The sequence below is a fragment of the Solanum stenotomum genome, chromosome 4, assembly GCF_019186545.1.
Source record: "Solanum stenotomum isolate F172 chromosome 4, ASM1918654v1, whole genome shotgun sequence".
In the NCBI taxonomy this organism is placed as follows: Eukaryota; Viridiplantae; Streptophyta; class Magnoliopsida; order Solanales; family Solanaceae; genus Solanum; species Solanum stenotomum.
In genome coordinates, this window is record NC_064285.1 from 63,756,433 (window position 1) to 63,771,368 (window position 14,936).

Here is a 14,936-nt window from a genome sequence, read left to right on the forward strand (position 1 = left end):
TATATATAAAATCAATTATACTTAACCTATCTATACAACATAATTTTTCGACAAAAAGATATCGCTCGAACAAGGTTAGCTCAACCCTATCTAGGTGGCATGCCAATTAAGCATCCATGCACATAGATAGTTATTACTACAAACTTCCATGTGGCATGCACACTTTTAATTTTTATTGCAAGTTGCACCTATTTCAAAAGACTTTACTTTAACCTCTCTTATTCTACAATTTTTTTGTGGCGAATAGATTGCGTTATGAAATCGAAAAGATAGCAACAAGGATTATGATTAATTTATTTTTAAAATTTATGCTACTTTTAATGGATTTTGATTGTTTATATTCCATCTCCACAACCAAGAAATATAAAGAATAATCTTTAAAGCACATTTGTGTGTGTATATATAATAATAATTGACATGTAAAGTGAATTTTGGATGTGGCAACTCCAAAAGTAGCTTAAATTGAGCCAACTTATGGTTGTGCACATTCCTCATGTAACACACACACACTTTCTAATGTGTCAAAATGAGTCCACACTAGTCTCTTTTCTTTATATAAGCATATGGTTAGCTCACCTATTCACACCACAAAATTAAAACATTAATTCTTCAATTTCCATATCAAAGAGATCATATATACAACATCTGATATCTTATATTTAATTAGAATGTCTAGCATTTTTAAGATTATTGGGTTTCAGAGCAAAAGGTCATATTCAGACGGAGATGACGATGGTGATTATGACTATGCTCCTGCAGCATTCTTAGAAGGAGATGACGATGATGGAGATTATGATTATGCTCCAGCAGCATCCTTGAATGGAGATGACGATGACGGAGACTATGATTATGTTCCTGCAGCATCTTTGGACGGAGATGACGATGATGGAGATTATAATTATGCTCCAGCAGCATAAAGTATTATAGATTCTTGACAATGGCGAATCTAGAATAGACCCAACGTGTTGAGTCCAACTTAAGGACTTTGAGAATATAATTAATTAGCTTATTAATATTACATGTATTTTTCTAAAAATAATATTTTAGTAATTTATGCAGAGAGTGACATGGATATTGTAGTCAAACATAGTCTCAAGTATTGATCATATAATCGTATCTTAATTAATTATTCCTATACAATTAGTCACGTGGTTGTATTATAATAATATATGAACGAATTATATAATATAAAATAGCTTGCTAATATTGATCTAATTTAAATTGGGTCATTTATCTTCAATTAGTGGATTTCTTCTGTTAGCAGTAAAATTCGAAAATGAATTGTAGCTAAATGAATTTAAGCAACCAAAAAACAATTGCACGTAACAATTCTGTAAGTTTGGAATTTTTTTTTTATAATTATTTAGTATAAAAAGAGATTTTACGAGTCGAGTACTGAGTGTTCCATTTTGACAAATGAACGGAATCTTGGGTTCCTTATAATAAAGTTTAAGCCAACTTTTGAGATAGGTATAGGGTGAGCTAGGCTCAAACCTAATTTAACATAGTATACGAGCCTAACCCAAGTGGCCCCCTTAGAAACTTGGCACATGATGGAAATAGCTCCGGTCCATAAACGTGCACGCACCAGGCCAAACAATGGGAACCACCGATATATAAAAGAATGTCTGGATCTGGGCGTGGAGGAATAATGAATGAAATTCTGGGCTTTTTATAATACTTGAGCAATCCTCTTTTTTTTAAGCTAACTTTTTAGGTGTGAGTTAGGTTCAAATCTAATTTAATAACAAAGATAAGTGTTTTATACACAAAACAAAAAGACCTTAGCTTGTGATTAAAATAGTCAAAGTCTCAAAGATGAGTAATTTTTGTGATATAAAGAAATAACTTTGCTAATTTATTTTTACTAGTTGAATAACTATTTAAGAAATCAATTTCATAAGATGACCTATGAATAATATATTATTTTTTTACCTTTTCTGTCCATCTTTTCTTGTGCAGTTTTTAAGAAACAATAAACAGAAACATAATTTTACATCACTTCTATTAATTATAAGTCATCTAAATACTGAAAATTGAATAATAATAATACTCAATAGCAAAGGTAAAATAGTTACAAAATGATAAATTGTTTCTTGCTTTTCTAAACTGACAAATTAAATTAAACAATTATTTTTAATATACTAAACAAATAAAACTGAACGGAGCCGACAATATTTCTTTTCCTAGAAGCTAAGAATAACCTGGTTTAGATCCTATTCCAAACGAATGTAAAGATGTTACTGATCTCATGCATGAAAAGGTATATAATATAGTCAACATCTTTGCATGCTTTTGATGTCAAATTATAGGACGTGTCAGTCTACATATTTAACCTTATATATATATATATCAACTAAGGACAAGTTAAAGAGCATTTTTATGTATTATNAGTCTACATATTTAACCTTATATATCAACTAAGGACAAGTTAAAGACCACTTTTATGTATTATACATCTATATATTGTTCTGCAAGTATAACCTTGTCTATGTGGCATGCCAACTAAGCATACACGTAGATTAAACACACTTCCACGTGGCATGCACACACTAAATTTTGTTTATTCAAGAAAGAGTGAATTTATTCCCACCAAAAGTATATATACAAATTTATATACTTTTGACATGTAAAGTTAATTTTGGAGCCAAGCATATGGCTTTGCACATTCTTCATGTCAAAGTCACACTTCCTAACGTGCCTAAATGAGTGCACTGTAAAATCTCGCAACTTGAAATAGCTAGAAAGAAGCTAAGAACTTGAAATAATCATTTTTGGAAAGTACAAGGAAATATGGAAATTTTTAAGTAAGTTAAAGTTGAGATTTTGGTCAACTTCAATCGACCATAACTCTTAGCTCAGGATGATTTAGGTGTATTTCCAGATATGGTTGGAAAGTTCTTGGATTTATCTTTCCAACGCCGCCAATTTTGCACAATTCCGAGTTTGTATGAGTGAGTTATGTCCTTTGTAAGTTGGGCTGTTGGATTAAGGAAATGTCCGAATCCGAATTTTTAAGGGTAGTTTGGTCTTTTCCTTACCCAACTAATTAAATCCGTTTTTAGTAAAATAATTGGGGTCAAGACTGAGTTAGTTCAGTTTACGCTTTTAAAACTTAGAGTTAGCGTTTTTGGAGAAAGAATGCAAGAGAAAGGAAAGAAGAAACACAAGTTTCGCCAAGGACGATCAATTTTGGTTGTGGATTCGCCAAGAAGTTGATCCTACAAGGTATGTGAGTCTCTCATAGCAATGGGTTCATTCACCCATGTGCCAAACATGTTTAGTTTCAGCGCAACTCGTCCTAAAAGAGTTTGAAAGTTGATGTTCTTGCCATGAATTCTTGAATTTGAATGTTCTTGAATTGGGTTGAATTGTGGAGTTTCCGAGATCTTTACGTTGTGTTTTAGAGTTACTTTGAGTTAGGTTCTTGAGTACATACGCTGGGTATCGGGATCTAAAACGAACTTGAGGAAGATAATCGAATTTAGGTGGTTTGAGGCTAAAAAACGAAGAAGGAAAAAGTCGAGTAAGGTTCATGAAACAAGTCCGCGTCGCGGACTTGTTCCCCCTGTGAACAAAAATCTGCTCTGCGTCGCGAAGAGGACGCGGACTCTTCTGTCTCAAAATTTAATTTCGCGAGTAATTATTTAGAACACCACCACGTCGCGGACTCGTTCCAAGACGGTGATTTCGTAACTCTTCTCAAGTTTAGGTATCCTAAATCCTTCCTAAACATCATGAGGTCTTTCCAAACACAAATCATAATCCATGAATCCATAATTCAATTCAAAGATCAGTTAAGAGTCAATTCAAGTAAGAGTTAGGATCAAAGTCAAGAGTCAAGTAAGAGAAATTCATTTCAAGTTTTCATAAGTCTTTTACAAACGTTTTAACTTTGTCTTAAGACTTAAGTTTGAAGTTAAGCAAAGAGTAAAAGGTAACTTTTGAAGTTCATGTCTTCAAAAGTATATGAGGACTAAGTATTCCCAAAGAGATTTGAAATGTTTTCACATTTAAATAAGAACGGAAACTGAGATTTCCAAAGAGCCTTCGGGCTAGTTTTCAGAAAGAGTAATAGCTTTCTAAATGAAGCAAGCAGGGAAACTGAGATTTCCAAGATAGCTTTTGAGCTAAGTTTTGAGCACTAATCTCAAATCCAGAAGAATTATGTTTTTAAAACATATGAGCCAGTATATTTTGGGAGTAGTATTGAGCACCGAATTGGGGGCGGGCATGATTTCAGATAACTCACGCCTCCATGAAACCATGTAACCACCATGGGTAGAAATGGGTCATACTTTTTAGATGAACCCTTTTTGAAATAGACTAGTGGATCCATAAGGCAGTTCAGGTCCTATACCTTTGGCCAGGTATAGGATGCGCTGGCAGCGTGAGGAAGGTCGATGTATCATCACTATAGCTCTTAAGTGATGGTTTTCGGTTAGAGAAACTCCCACATAAGTTATTGTATTTTTTTATATACATCAGTTCATTGTATTTCTAAATACATTTTAGAGTTATTTGTGTCTTGCATACACACAGAGTTGATATCATGTTTTTAAACAACTTTTCTTTATATTGCACTTGCTTTTGAACTACTTTATATTGAAATGAGTTCTGTCATGTTGAGTTGAGTTTATCCAGGCAAGTTCTTCAGTTTCTCTCAGATTCTTTCAAGCCTATGTTATTTTAGCATTCCAACTCGCATACTCGTACATTCAATGTACTGATTGCCAGTTGGCCTGCATCGTATTATGATGCAGACACAGGTAACTAGGATCGACATTCCGGCGCATCGTTGATCCAATGAGCAGTCCAGAGTCTGTTGGTGAGCCTTATTGCTTTCTAGTTTAGTTCATTAGGATGTTGTGGGGTCTGTCCCAACATCCATCTCAGTTGTTATTAGAGGCTTCATAGACAGTCAGATGTTAGTCCTTTGAGTTTTTTCAATATCATTTCTTATTGTTAAGACTTGGGTTGCCATTTTTGGCCAAGTTGAATGTATAGCTTTTAACATTCTCAGTTATCTTATGATTTGGTTCAGTTAAGTGTTATTAATCATTAAGTATGAATATTGTCTTTCGCTGAGTAAGTAAGTAAGGCCAAGAGTTCGCTTGTGGCCAGCAATGGTTTTCGAGTGCTAGTCTCGCCCAGGGTGTAGGCTCGGGGCGTGATAAACTTAGTATCAGAGCGGAGAGTTCAAGAGTCCTAGGGAGTTTATTAAGCCGTGTATGTAGAGTCCTAGTTATCGGTGTGAAGCGCGCCACATCTATAGTTAGGAGGTTGGAACATTTAGGAACTATCTCACTTCTTTCATACTCATTTTTTGCGTTAGAGTTTAATCTCTAAAAGTTTCCTTCTAATTCATGCTTACGCGTGTTTCAGATAATCATGCCTCCACGAAGAGCAGTCAGAGGTCGTCTAGCTAAGAGAAATGTTGAGGAGCAAGAACTACCCAATGCACCTGAGGTGCAACCGCACGGAGAAATTTCAAATGCTGAGTTCAAAAAGGCTATTAGAATGCTCAGTCAGGTTGTGACCAAACAAGCTGGATAACAGAGAGGAGCTCGACAAGAAGAGACTGACACTTCGAGGATTCAGGAGTTCCTGAGGATGAATCCCTCAAGTTTTACTTGTTCGAGCACTAAAGAAGACCTAGAGAACTTCATTGAGGAACTGAAAAAGGTGTTTGAGGTGATGCATGTTGCTAATACTGCGAGAGTTGAGCTAGCTACATATCAGATGAATAATGTTGCTAGGACTTGGTTTGATCAGTGGAAAGGGGGTAGAGCTGATGATGCACCACCTGCGAGTTGGGCATGTTTTGAAAAGGCCTTCTTGGGGCGTTTCTTTCCCCGGGAACTGAAAGAGGCCAAGGTACGTGAGTTCCTCACATTTAAGCAAGATTCTTTGAGTGTGCATGAGTATGGGTTGAAGTTCAACCAACTGTCTCGCTATGCTCCTGAAATGGTTGCGGATATGAGGGGTAGGATGAGTTTGTTTGTTGTTGGTTTGGGTCGTCTATCAATCAAAGAGGGTCGGGCAGCAATGCTTATTGGGGATATGGACATTTCGAGGTTGATGGTCTATGTACAGCAGGTAGAGGAAGAGAAGTTGAGAGATAAAGAGGAATTCAAGAACAAGAGGGCTAAGACAGGGAATGAGTCCGGGCAGCAGAAGAGTAATGTCAACCGACCGTCTTTCAAAATGGACCTGCTCCATCAACTGCTAGTGCACCTGCACCTAAGAACAAGGGTGAGTACTATGGTCAGAATTCCAGAGCTAAAACTGCCTATTCTCAGGGCAGTGTAACGCAAGGGGGTAGTAAGCCTCCTGCCTGTGCTAAGTGTGAAAGGAACCATTCAGGTGTTTGTCCTGAGGGCACCACTGGTTGTTTCAAGTGTGGTCAGAGTGGGCATTTCATGCGAAAGTGTCCAAAGAACAAACAAGGTAGTGGGGGAAATAGAGCCCAGTCTTCTTTAGTCGCTCCACCAGATAGAGCTGCACCTAGAGGAGCTACTTCTGGTACTGGCGGAAGAACAAACCGTTTGTATGCTCTCAATAATCGCCAAGAGTAAGAGGATTCGCTAGATGTTGTCACTGGTTTATTCAAGTCTTTGACTTTACTGTTTATGCTTTGCTAGACCAAGGAGCGAGTCTGTCTTTTGTAACTCCTTATGTTGCTATGAATTTTGATGTAATTCCTGAGCAACTTAGTGAACCATTTAGTGTTTCCACACCTGTTGGTGAGTCTATTCTAGCAGAGAGAGTCTATCGTGATTGTCCCATTTTCGTCAATCATAAGAGTACTATGGATGATTTAGTTGAGTTAGACATGGTAGATTTTGATGTCATTCTTGGTATGGACTGGCTTCATGCCTGTTATACCTCAGTTGATTGTAGAACTCGAGTAGTCAAGTTTCAGTTTCCAAATGAGCCCGTCTTAGAGTGGAAAAGTAGTTTAGCAGTGCCTAAGGGTCGTTTCATTTAGTACCTTAAGGCAAGGAAGTTAGTTTCTAAGGGTTGTATCTATCACTTAGTCCGAGTTAATGACTCTAGTGTTGAGGTACCTTTTATTCAGTCAGTTCCAATAGTAAAAGAGTTTCCAGATGATCTTCCCGGAGTCCCTCCTGAGAGAGAAATAGACTTCGGTATAGATCTTTTTCCAGATACTTGTCTGATATCTATTCCACCATATAGAATGGCACCAGTAGAGTTGAAAGAGCTTAAAGAGCAATTGAAAGATCTTTTAGAGAAAAGGTTTATTCGACCAAGTGCCTCACCTTGGGGCACTCCGATCCTGTTTGTGAGAAAGAAAGATGGTTCCTTTAGAATGTGTATAGATTATCGCCAATTGAACAAGGTTACCATTAAGAATAAACGCCCTCTTCCAAGAATTGATGATCTTTTCGATCAGCTTCAGAGTGCTTCATGTTTCTCAAAAATTGACCTCATATCAGGCTATCATCAATTAAAAGTAAGGGAATGTGATATTTCAAAGACAACTTTCAGAACCAGATATGGTCATTATGAGTTTTTGGTCATGTCCTTTGGTTTGACCAATGCACCAGCAGCGTTCATGGATCTTATGAATAGAGTCTTCAAACTTTATTTAGATATGTTTGTTATCGTCTTCATTGATGACATACTAATCTATTCAAGGAATGAAGAAGATCATGCTAACCATCTCAGAATAGTTCTTCAGACTTTTAAAGATAGAGAGTTGTATGTCAAGTTCTCTAAGTGTGAGTTTTGGCTTGAGTCTGTGGTGTTCTTGGGCCACATAGTTTCTGGTGGTGGAATTAGAGTTGATACTGAGAAAATTGAGGCAGTGCAGAATTGGCCTAGACCCACATCTCCAACTAATATCAGGAGTTTCTTGGATTTAGCTGGCTATTATAGAAGGTTTGTAGATGGTTTCTCATCCATTTCGTCACCTTTGACAAAGTTGACTCAGAAGAAAGAGAAATTTCAATGGTCTGAAGCTTGTGAGAAAAATTTTCAGGAATTGAAGAAGAGGTTGATTACTGCTCTAGTTTTAACCTTACCAGAAGGTACATAAGGCTTTGTGGTGTATTGTGATGCATCTAGAGTTGTTTTGGGTTGTATTTTAATGCAGAATGGCAAAGTCATAGCTTATGCTTCCAGACAGTTGAAAGTTCATGAGAAGAACTACCCAACCCATGACTTAGAGTTGGCTGTTGTAGTATTTGCTTTGAAGATATGGAATCATTATTTGTATGGTGCTCATGTTGATGTATTCACTGATCACAAGAGTCTTTAATTTGTGTTCACTCAAAAAGAGCTTAATCTCAGACAGAGGAGGTGGTTAGAATTACTCAAGGATTATGACATGAGTATTCTTTACCACCCAGGTAAGGCTAGTGTTGTTGTTGATGCTTTAAGCAGGTTGTCTATGGGTAGTACCGCCCATGTTAAGGTACAAAAGAGAGAGTTAGAAAATATGTGCACAGACTTGCACACTTGGGAGTCAGACTTATGGATTCCACAGAATGAGGAATAGTGATGACGAATGGAGCTGAGTCATCACTAGTGTCAGAAGTGAAAGAGAAGCAAGACCAAGACCCAATTTTACTAGACTTAAAAGCAAATGTTCATAAGCAAAGAGTATTAGGTTTTGAACAAGGGGGAGATAGTGTATTGAGATATCAAGGTAGATTGTGCGTACCTATGGTGGATGGACTCCAAAAGAGGATCATGGAGGAAGCTCATAGCTCCAAATATTCCATTCATCCGGGTTCCACCAAGATGTATCGTGATTTAAAAGAAGTGTATTGGTGGAATGGCATGAAGAAGGGCATTGCAGAATTTGTTGCTAAGTGTCCAAATTGCCAACAAGTGAAAGTAGAGCACCAAAGACCCGGTGGTTTAGCTCAGAATATAGAACTTCCAGAATGGAAGTGGGAGATGATCAATATGGATTTCATCACAGGCTTGCCAAGGTCTCATAGACAACATGATTCTATTTAGGTGATTGTCGATAGGATGACGAAACCAACCCACGTTTTGCCAGTAAAGACTACCAACTCAGCAGAAGATTATGCTAAACTTTATATTCAAGAGGTGGTGAGACTTCATGGGGTTTTGATCTCCATTATCTCAGATAGAGGTGCGCAATTTACTGCACGATTTTGGAAGTCATTCCAGAAAGGTTTGGGTTCAAGGGTAAACTTGAGTACTGCATTTCACCCTCAGACAGATGGGCAAGCAGAGCGTACTATTCAGACGTTAGAAGATATGTTGAGGGCATGTGTGATTGATTTCAAAGGTAATTGGGATGATCACCTAGCTTTAATTGAGTTTGCTTACAACATTAGTTACCACTCTAGCATCCAAATGGCTCCATATGAAGCTCTTTATGGGAGAAGATGCAGATCTCCTATTGGATGGTTTAAAGTTGGTGAAGTAGGGTTGATAGGACCAGTTTTAGTCCATCAAGGTATGGAGAAGGCGAAAGTGATTCAAGAGAGGTTGAAAATGGCACAGAGTCGTCAAAAATCCTACACAGATGTTAGGAGAAGGCCACTAGAGTTCAAAGTAGATGATTGGTTGTATTTGAAGGTTTCACCCATGAGGGTGTCATGAGGTTTAGTAAGAAAGGGAAACTTAGTCCTCGGTATATTGGACATTATCGCATAGTCAAGAGGATTGACAATGTAGCTTATGAGTTGAATCTACCACAAGAGTTAGCAGCGGTGCATCCGGTATTTCACATCTCCATATTGAAGAAGTGCATGGGGGATCCATCATTGATAGTACCAACTGAAAATATTGAAATCAAGGATAGCTTACCTTATGAGAAGATTCCTGTTCAAATTATAGATCACCAAGTACGCAAGTTAAGGACAAAAGAAATTTCTTCAGTCAAAGTCCTTTGGAGAAACCAATTTATTGAAGAAGCTACTTGGGAAACTGAGGAGGATATGAAGAAGAGATATCCACATCTCTTTGAGTCTGGAGAAAATGCAGACCAATGTACTAATTTTCTTCTGAGTACTCTTTAAATTGTGAGTGAGCATGTTGTTTGTTTGCATTTGCTTGTTGGGTGTTTGAACTTGATGTTACACACATAGCCTAGTAAGAGTCATCTCATTAGAGGACAAATGTTCCCAAGGGGGATATATTGTAGCGTCTCGCAACTTGAAATAGCTAGAAAGAAGCTAAGAACTTGAAATAATCATTTTTTGAAAGTACAAGGAAATCTGGAAATTTTTAATTAAGTTAAAGTTCAGAGTTTGGTCAACTTCAATCGACCATAACTCCTAGCTCAGGATGATTTAGGTGTAGTTCCAGATATGGCTAGAAAGCTCTTGGATTTATCTTTCCAACGCCGCCAAGTTTGCACAATTCCGAGTTCGAATGAGTGAGTTACGTCATTTGTAAGTTGGGCTGTTGGATTAAGGAAATGTCCGAATCCGGATTTTTAAGGGTAGTTTGATCTCTTCCTTACCTAATTAATTAAATCCGTTTTTAGTAAAATAATTGGGGTCAAGACTGAGTTTGTTCAGTTTACGCTTTTAAAAATTAGAGTTAGGGTTTTTGGAGAAAGAACGCAAGAGAAAGGAAAGAAGAAAAGCAAGTTTCGCCAAGGACGATCGATTTTGGTTGTGGATTCGCCAAGAAGTTGATCCTACAAGGTATGTGTGTCTCTCATAGCGATGGGTTCATTCACCCACGCGCCAAACATGTTTAGTTTCAGCGCAATTCGTCCTAAAAGAGTTTGAAAGTTGATGCTCTTGACATGAATTCTTGAATTTGAATGTTGTTCTTGAATTGGGTTGAATTGTGGAGTTTCCGAGATCTTTACGTTGTGTTTTAGAGTTACTTTGAGTTAGGTTCTTGAGTACATACGCTGGGTATCGGGATCTAAAACGAACTTGAGGAACATAATTGAATTTAGGTGGTTTGAGGCTGAAAAATGAAGAAGGAAAAAGTCGAGTAAGGTTCATGAAACAAGTCTGCGTTGCGGACTTGTTCTCCCTGTGAACAAAAATCTGCTCCGCGTCGCAAAGAAGACGCAGACTCTTCTGTCTCAAAATTTAATTTCGCGAGTAATTATTTAGAACACCTCCGCGTCGCAAACTCGTTCCAAGACGGTGATTTCGTAACTCTTCTCAAGTTTAGTTATCCTAAATCCTTCCTAAACATCATGATGTCTTTCCAAACACAAATCATAATCCATGAATCCATAATTCAATTCAAGGATTAGTTAAGAGTCAATTCAAGTAAGAGTTTAGATCAAAGTCAAGAGTCAAGTAAGAGAAACTCATTTCAAGTTTTCGTAAGTCTTTTACAAACGTTTTAAATTTGTCTTAAGACTTAAGTTTGAAGTTCATGTCTTCAAAAGTATATGGGGACTAAGTATTCCCAAAGAGATTTGAAATGTTTTAACATTTAAATAAAAACGGAAACTGAGATTTCCAAAGAGCCTTCGGGCTAGTTTTCAGAAAAAAGTAATAGCTTTCTAAATGAAGCAAGCAGGGAAACTGAGATTTCCAAGATAGCCTTTGAGCTAAGTTTTGAGCACTAATCTCAAATCATAGAAGAAGTATGTTTTTAAAACATAAGAGCTAGTATATTTTGAGAGTAGTATTGAGCACCGAATTGGGGGCAGGCATGAGTTCAGATAACTCACGCCTCCATAAAACCATGTAGCCACCATGGGTAGAAATGGGTTATACTTTTTAGATGAACCCTTTTCGAAATAGACTAGTAGATCCATTAGGCAGTTAAGGTCCTATACCTTTGGCCAGGTATAGGATGCGCTGGCAGCGTGAGGAAGATCGATGTATCATCACCATAGCTCTTAAGTGATGGTTGTCGGTTAGAGAAACTCCACATAAGTTATTGTATTTTTTTATATACATCTGTGCATTGTATTTCTAAATACATTTCAGAGTTATTTGTGTCTTGCATACACACAGAGTTGATATCATGTTTTTAAACAACTTTTCTTTATATTGCACTTGATTTTGAACTGCTTTATATTAAAATGAGTTCTGTCATGTTTGAGTTGAGTTGAGCCAGGTAAGTTCTTCAGTTTCTCTCAGATTATTTCAAGCCTATGTTATTTTAGCATTCCAACTCACATACTCGTACATTTAATGTACTGATGTCAGTTGGCCTACATCGTATTATGATGCAGACACAGGTAACTAGGATCGGCATTCCGGCGCATCGTTGATCTAGTGAGCAGTCCAAAGTCTGTTGGTGAGCCTCCTTGCTTTTCGAAGGATCCATTTCATTGCTTTCTAGTTTAGTTCATTAGGATGTTGTGGGGGTCTGTCCCAACATCCATCTCAGTTGTTATTAGAGGCTTCATAAACAGTCAGATGTTAGTCCTTTGAGTCTTTTCAATATCATTTCTTATTGTTAAGACTTGGGTTGCCACTTTTGGCCAAGTTGAATGTTTAGCTTTTAACATTCTCAGTTATCTTATGATTTAGTTCAGTTAAGTGTTATTGATCATTAAGTATGAATATTGTCTTCCGCTGAGTAAGTAAGTCAGGCCAAGGGTTCGCTTGTGGCCAGCAATGGTCTTCGAGTGCCAGTCCCACCCAGGGTGTCTCGGGGCGTGACATGCACACTTGGCACTTTCCTATATATAAGCATTTTGTTACCTTACCTATCATAACATTAATCTTCACATCTTATCAAAAGTGGTACAAATATACATCTAGCTCATATTTCAAGTTTTCTCTAAGTAAAATATAGTATGTCTGGAATTTTTAAGATTATTGGGTTCGAGAAAAGAAGGTTGTGTTCAGATGGAGATGATGATGGTGATTATGATTATGCACCAACAGCATGCTTAGAGAGAGACGGTGATGATGATGGAGATTATAATTATGCTCCTGCAACATTCTTGGAAGGAGACGATGATGATCGAGATTATGACTATGCTCCTGCAGCATCGTTAGACAGAGATGATGATAGAGATTATGATTATGCTCCGACCGCATGAATAAGTTCATTGAAGGCTCTTGGTAGAGACAAATTTAGAATAGAAACAGCATTCTTGGTCAAACTCACTGTTGTCTAATTCAAACATAAGGAAGTTTAGTTGGAAGAATTAAGAACCTTGGTTTTAATAATCCTAGTCTTTATTAGAAAGAAAAAAGAGGACACATGTAGGTTTATATATAGTTTATTATATGTATTTTTTAAAGTATTTTACTTTGAATGAATATTTATCTAGTTTTTAAAATTCACTTTCTGGCTCGATCATTTACTTCTTTTAGTGAAGTATTGATAAATGGAATGTCCCACATTGAAAAATAAATGAAATCTTGGATTTCTTTTATATATAAAATTTAGACAATTCTCTTATCTTTGATCTAATTTTTGATATGTGAGTTAAACTCAAATTTAATTTAATATGGCATCAAAGCTAGACTTGATGTGGGCCTCAAAAACCCTGACACGGAGGTGGAAGGACCTCCGGTCCATAAACGTGAACGCACCGAACTAGCTAGACAATGGAACCTCATATAAAAAATATATCGATTGAAATTAGCCACTGAAGAGCTTCGAAGCTCAAATTTTAGAATTTGATCTGGCACAAACATGAGTTGAGTGAATAATATATCAAAAGGCTCGAAACGTTGAGAGGAACTCATATCTAAATTTTGGGACTGTTTAGAGGAGATTTGAGTTGGTTGAGATTGAAAAACGTAAATCGTTTCGCGTGAATAATTTAATTTATCAAAAGATTCGAAACATTGATAGGAGCTCATATCTAAATTTTTAGACTGTTCAGATACAATTTGAGTTGGTTGGGATTTTAAAAAAAAAATCACATGCCATGTATACTTTATTATATAAATAATATATTTAGATGTATATAAATCTCTTATACATTAATATACATTATTTATTATTTATACAATATTAATACATTATATATATATATATATATATATATATATATATAGTCATTTTTTTAAAATTAATTTTTGTTGCTGTATATATTGATAATTAATCCATTAAAGACCGTGTGACTGAAATATCAAAAGATAAGTGACTTTTCTCATATAAAAAGTGACTTTGCACAAATTTATTTTTAATATATAGTGGAATGAGTATTTAAGAAATCAAATCCATAAGATGACTTGTGAGAAAATTAGTTGTGGAGTATTTCTTTTTTCCCAAAAGCTAAGAATAACTCTTATGAATATCCTGATTTAGAACTTCTTCCAAAAAAATGTATGAAATTAAAGGGTATATAATAAAGTTGAATACTCATGCACAAAAAAATGTCGATATCTTTGCATGCTTTTGATGTCAAAATATCCTATCTATGTGGCATGCCAAGTAAGCGTCCACGTAGATTAAACACACTTCCACGTGCCATGCATACACTAAACTTGTTTTTGGCTCATTTAAGATAGAGAGAACTTATTCTTACCAAAATATATGGAGAATATGTAACCTTTTAATACTCATTATATATAAAAAAATATATATTATGACATGTAAAGTCAATTTTGGAGCTAAGCATATGGCTTTGCACATTCTTCATGTCAAAGCCACACTTCCTAACGTGCCTAAATGAGTGCCCACTTGGCTCTTTCCTATTTATAAGCATTTTGTTACCTTACCTATCATAACATTAATCATCACATCTTATCAAAAGAGGTACAAGAATACATCTAATATTTATCTAGCTCATATTTCAAGATTTCTCTAAGTAATTATAGAATGTCTGGAATTTTCACAATTATTGGGTTCGAGAAGATCAGAAGGTCGTGTTTGGATGGAGATGATGATGGTGATTATGACTATGCTCCAGCAGCATGTTTAGAGAGAGATGGTGATAATGATGGAGATTATGACTATGTTCCTGCAGCATCCTTGGAAGGAGATGACGATGATCGAGATTATGACTATGTTTCTGCAGCATCGTTAGACAGAGA

The 14,936-nt window shown here is 36.4% G+C and overlaps 2 protein-coding genes across 5 annotated transcripts in view; both read left to right on the forward strand.

Moving 5' to 3' along the window:
• Positions 1–973, forward strand: part of LOC125862603 (uncharacterized) — a 63,798-nt gene extending 62,825 nt beyond the window's left edge. For both annotated transcript variants that reach the window (XM_049542717.1, XM_049542718.1), the window contains one exon: positions 710–973. In XM_049542717.1, coding sequence (XP_049398674.1) covers positions 710–917 — 208 coding nt within the window. In that variant the 3' untranslated portion in view covers positions 918–973. The remainder of the gene's footprint in view (positions 1–709) is intronic.
• Positions 1–14,936, forward strand: part of LOC125862601 (uncharacterized) — a 102,041-nt gene that overhangs the window by 29,966 nt on the left and 57,139 nt on the right. Inside the window, exon 2 of one of the 3 annotated variants that reach the window (XR_007446064.1) lies at positions 14,659–14,723. Coding sequence is in view for 1 of the 3 variants with exons in the window: in XM_049542714.1 (XP_049398671.1) it covers positions 14,722–14,765 (44 nt within the window). In the remaining 2 variants the exon portion in view is untranslated. Of the gene's footprint in view, positions 1–14,645; positions 14,766–14,936 lie in introns of those variants that run through there. The other 2 variants (XR_007446063.1, XM_049542714.1) reach the window with 2 other exon arrangements.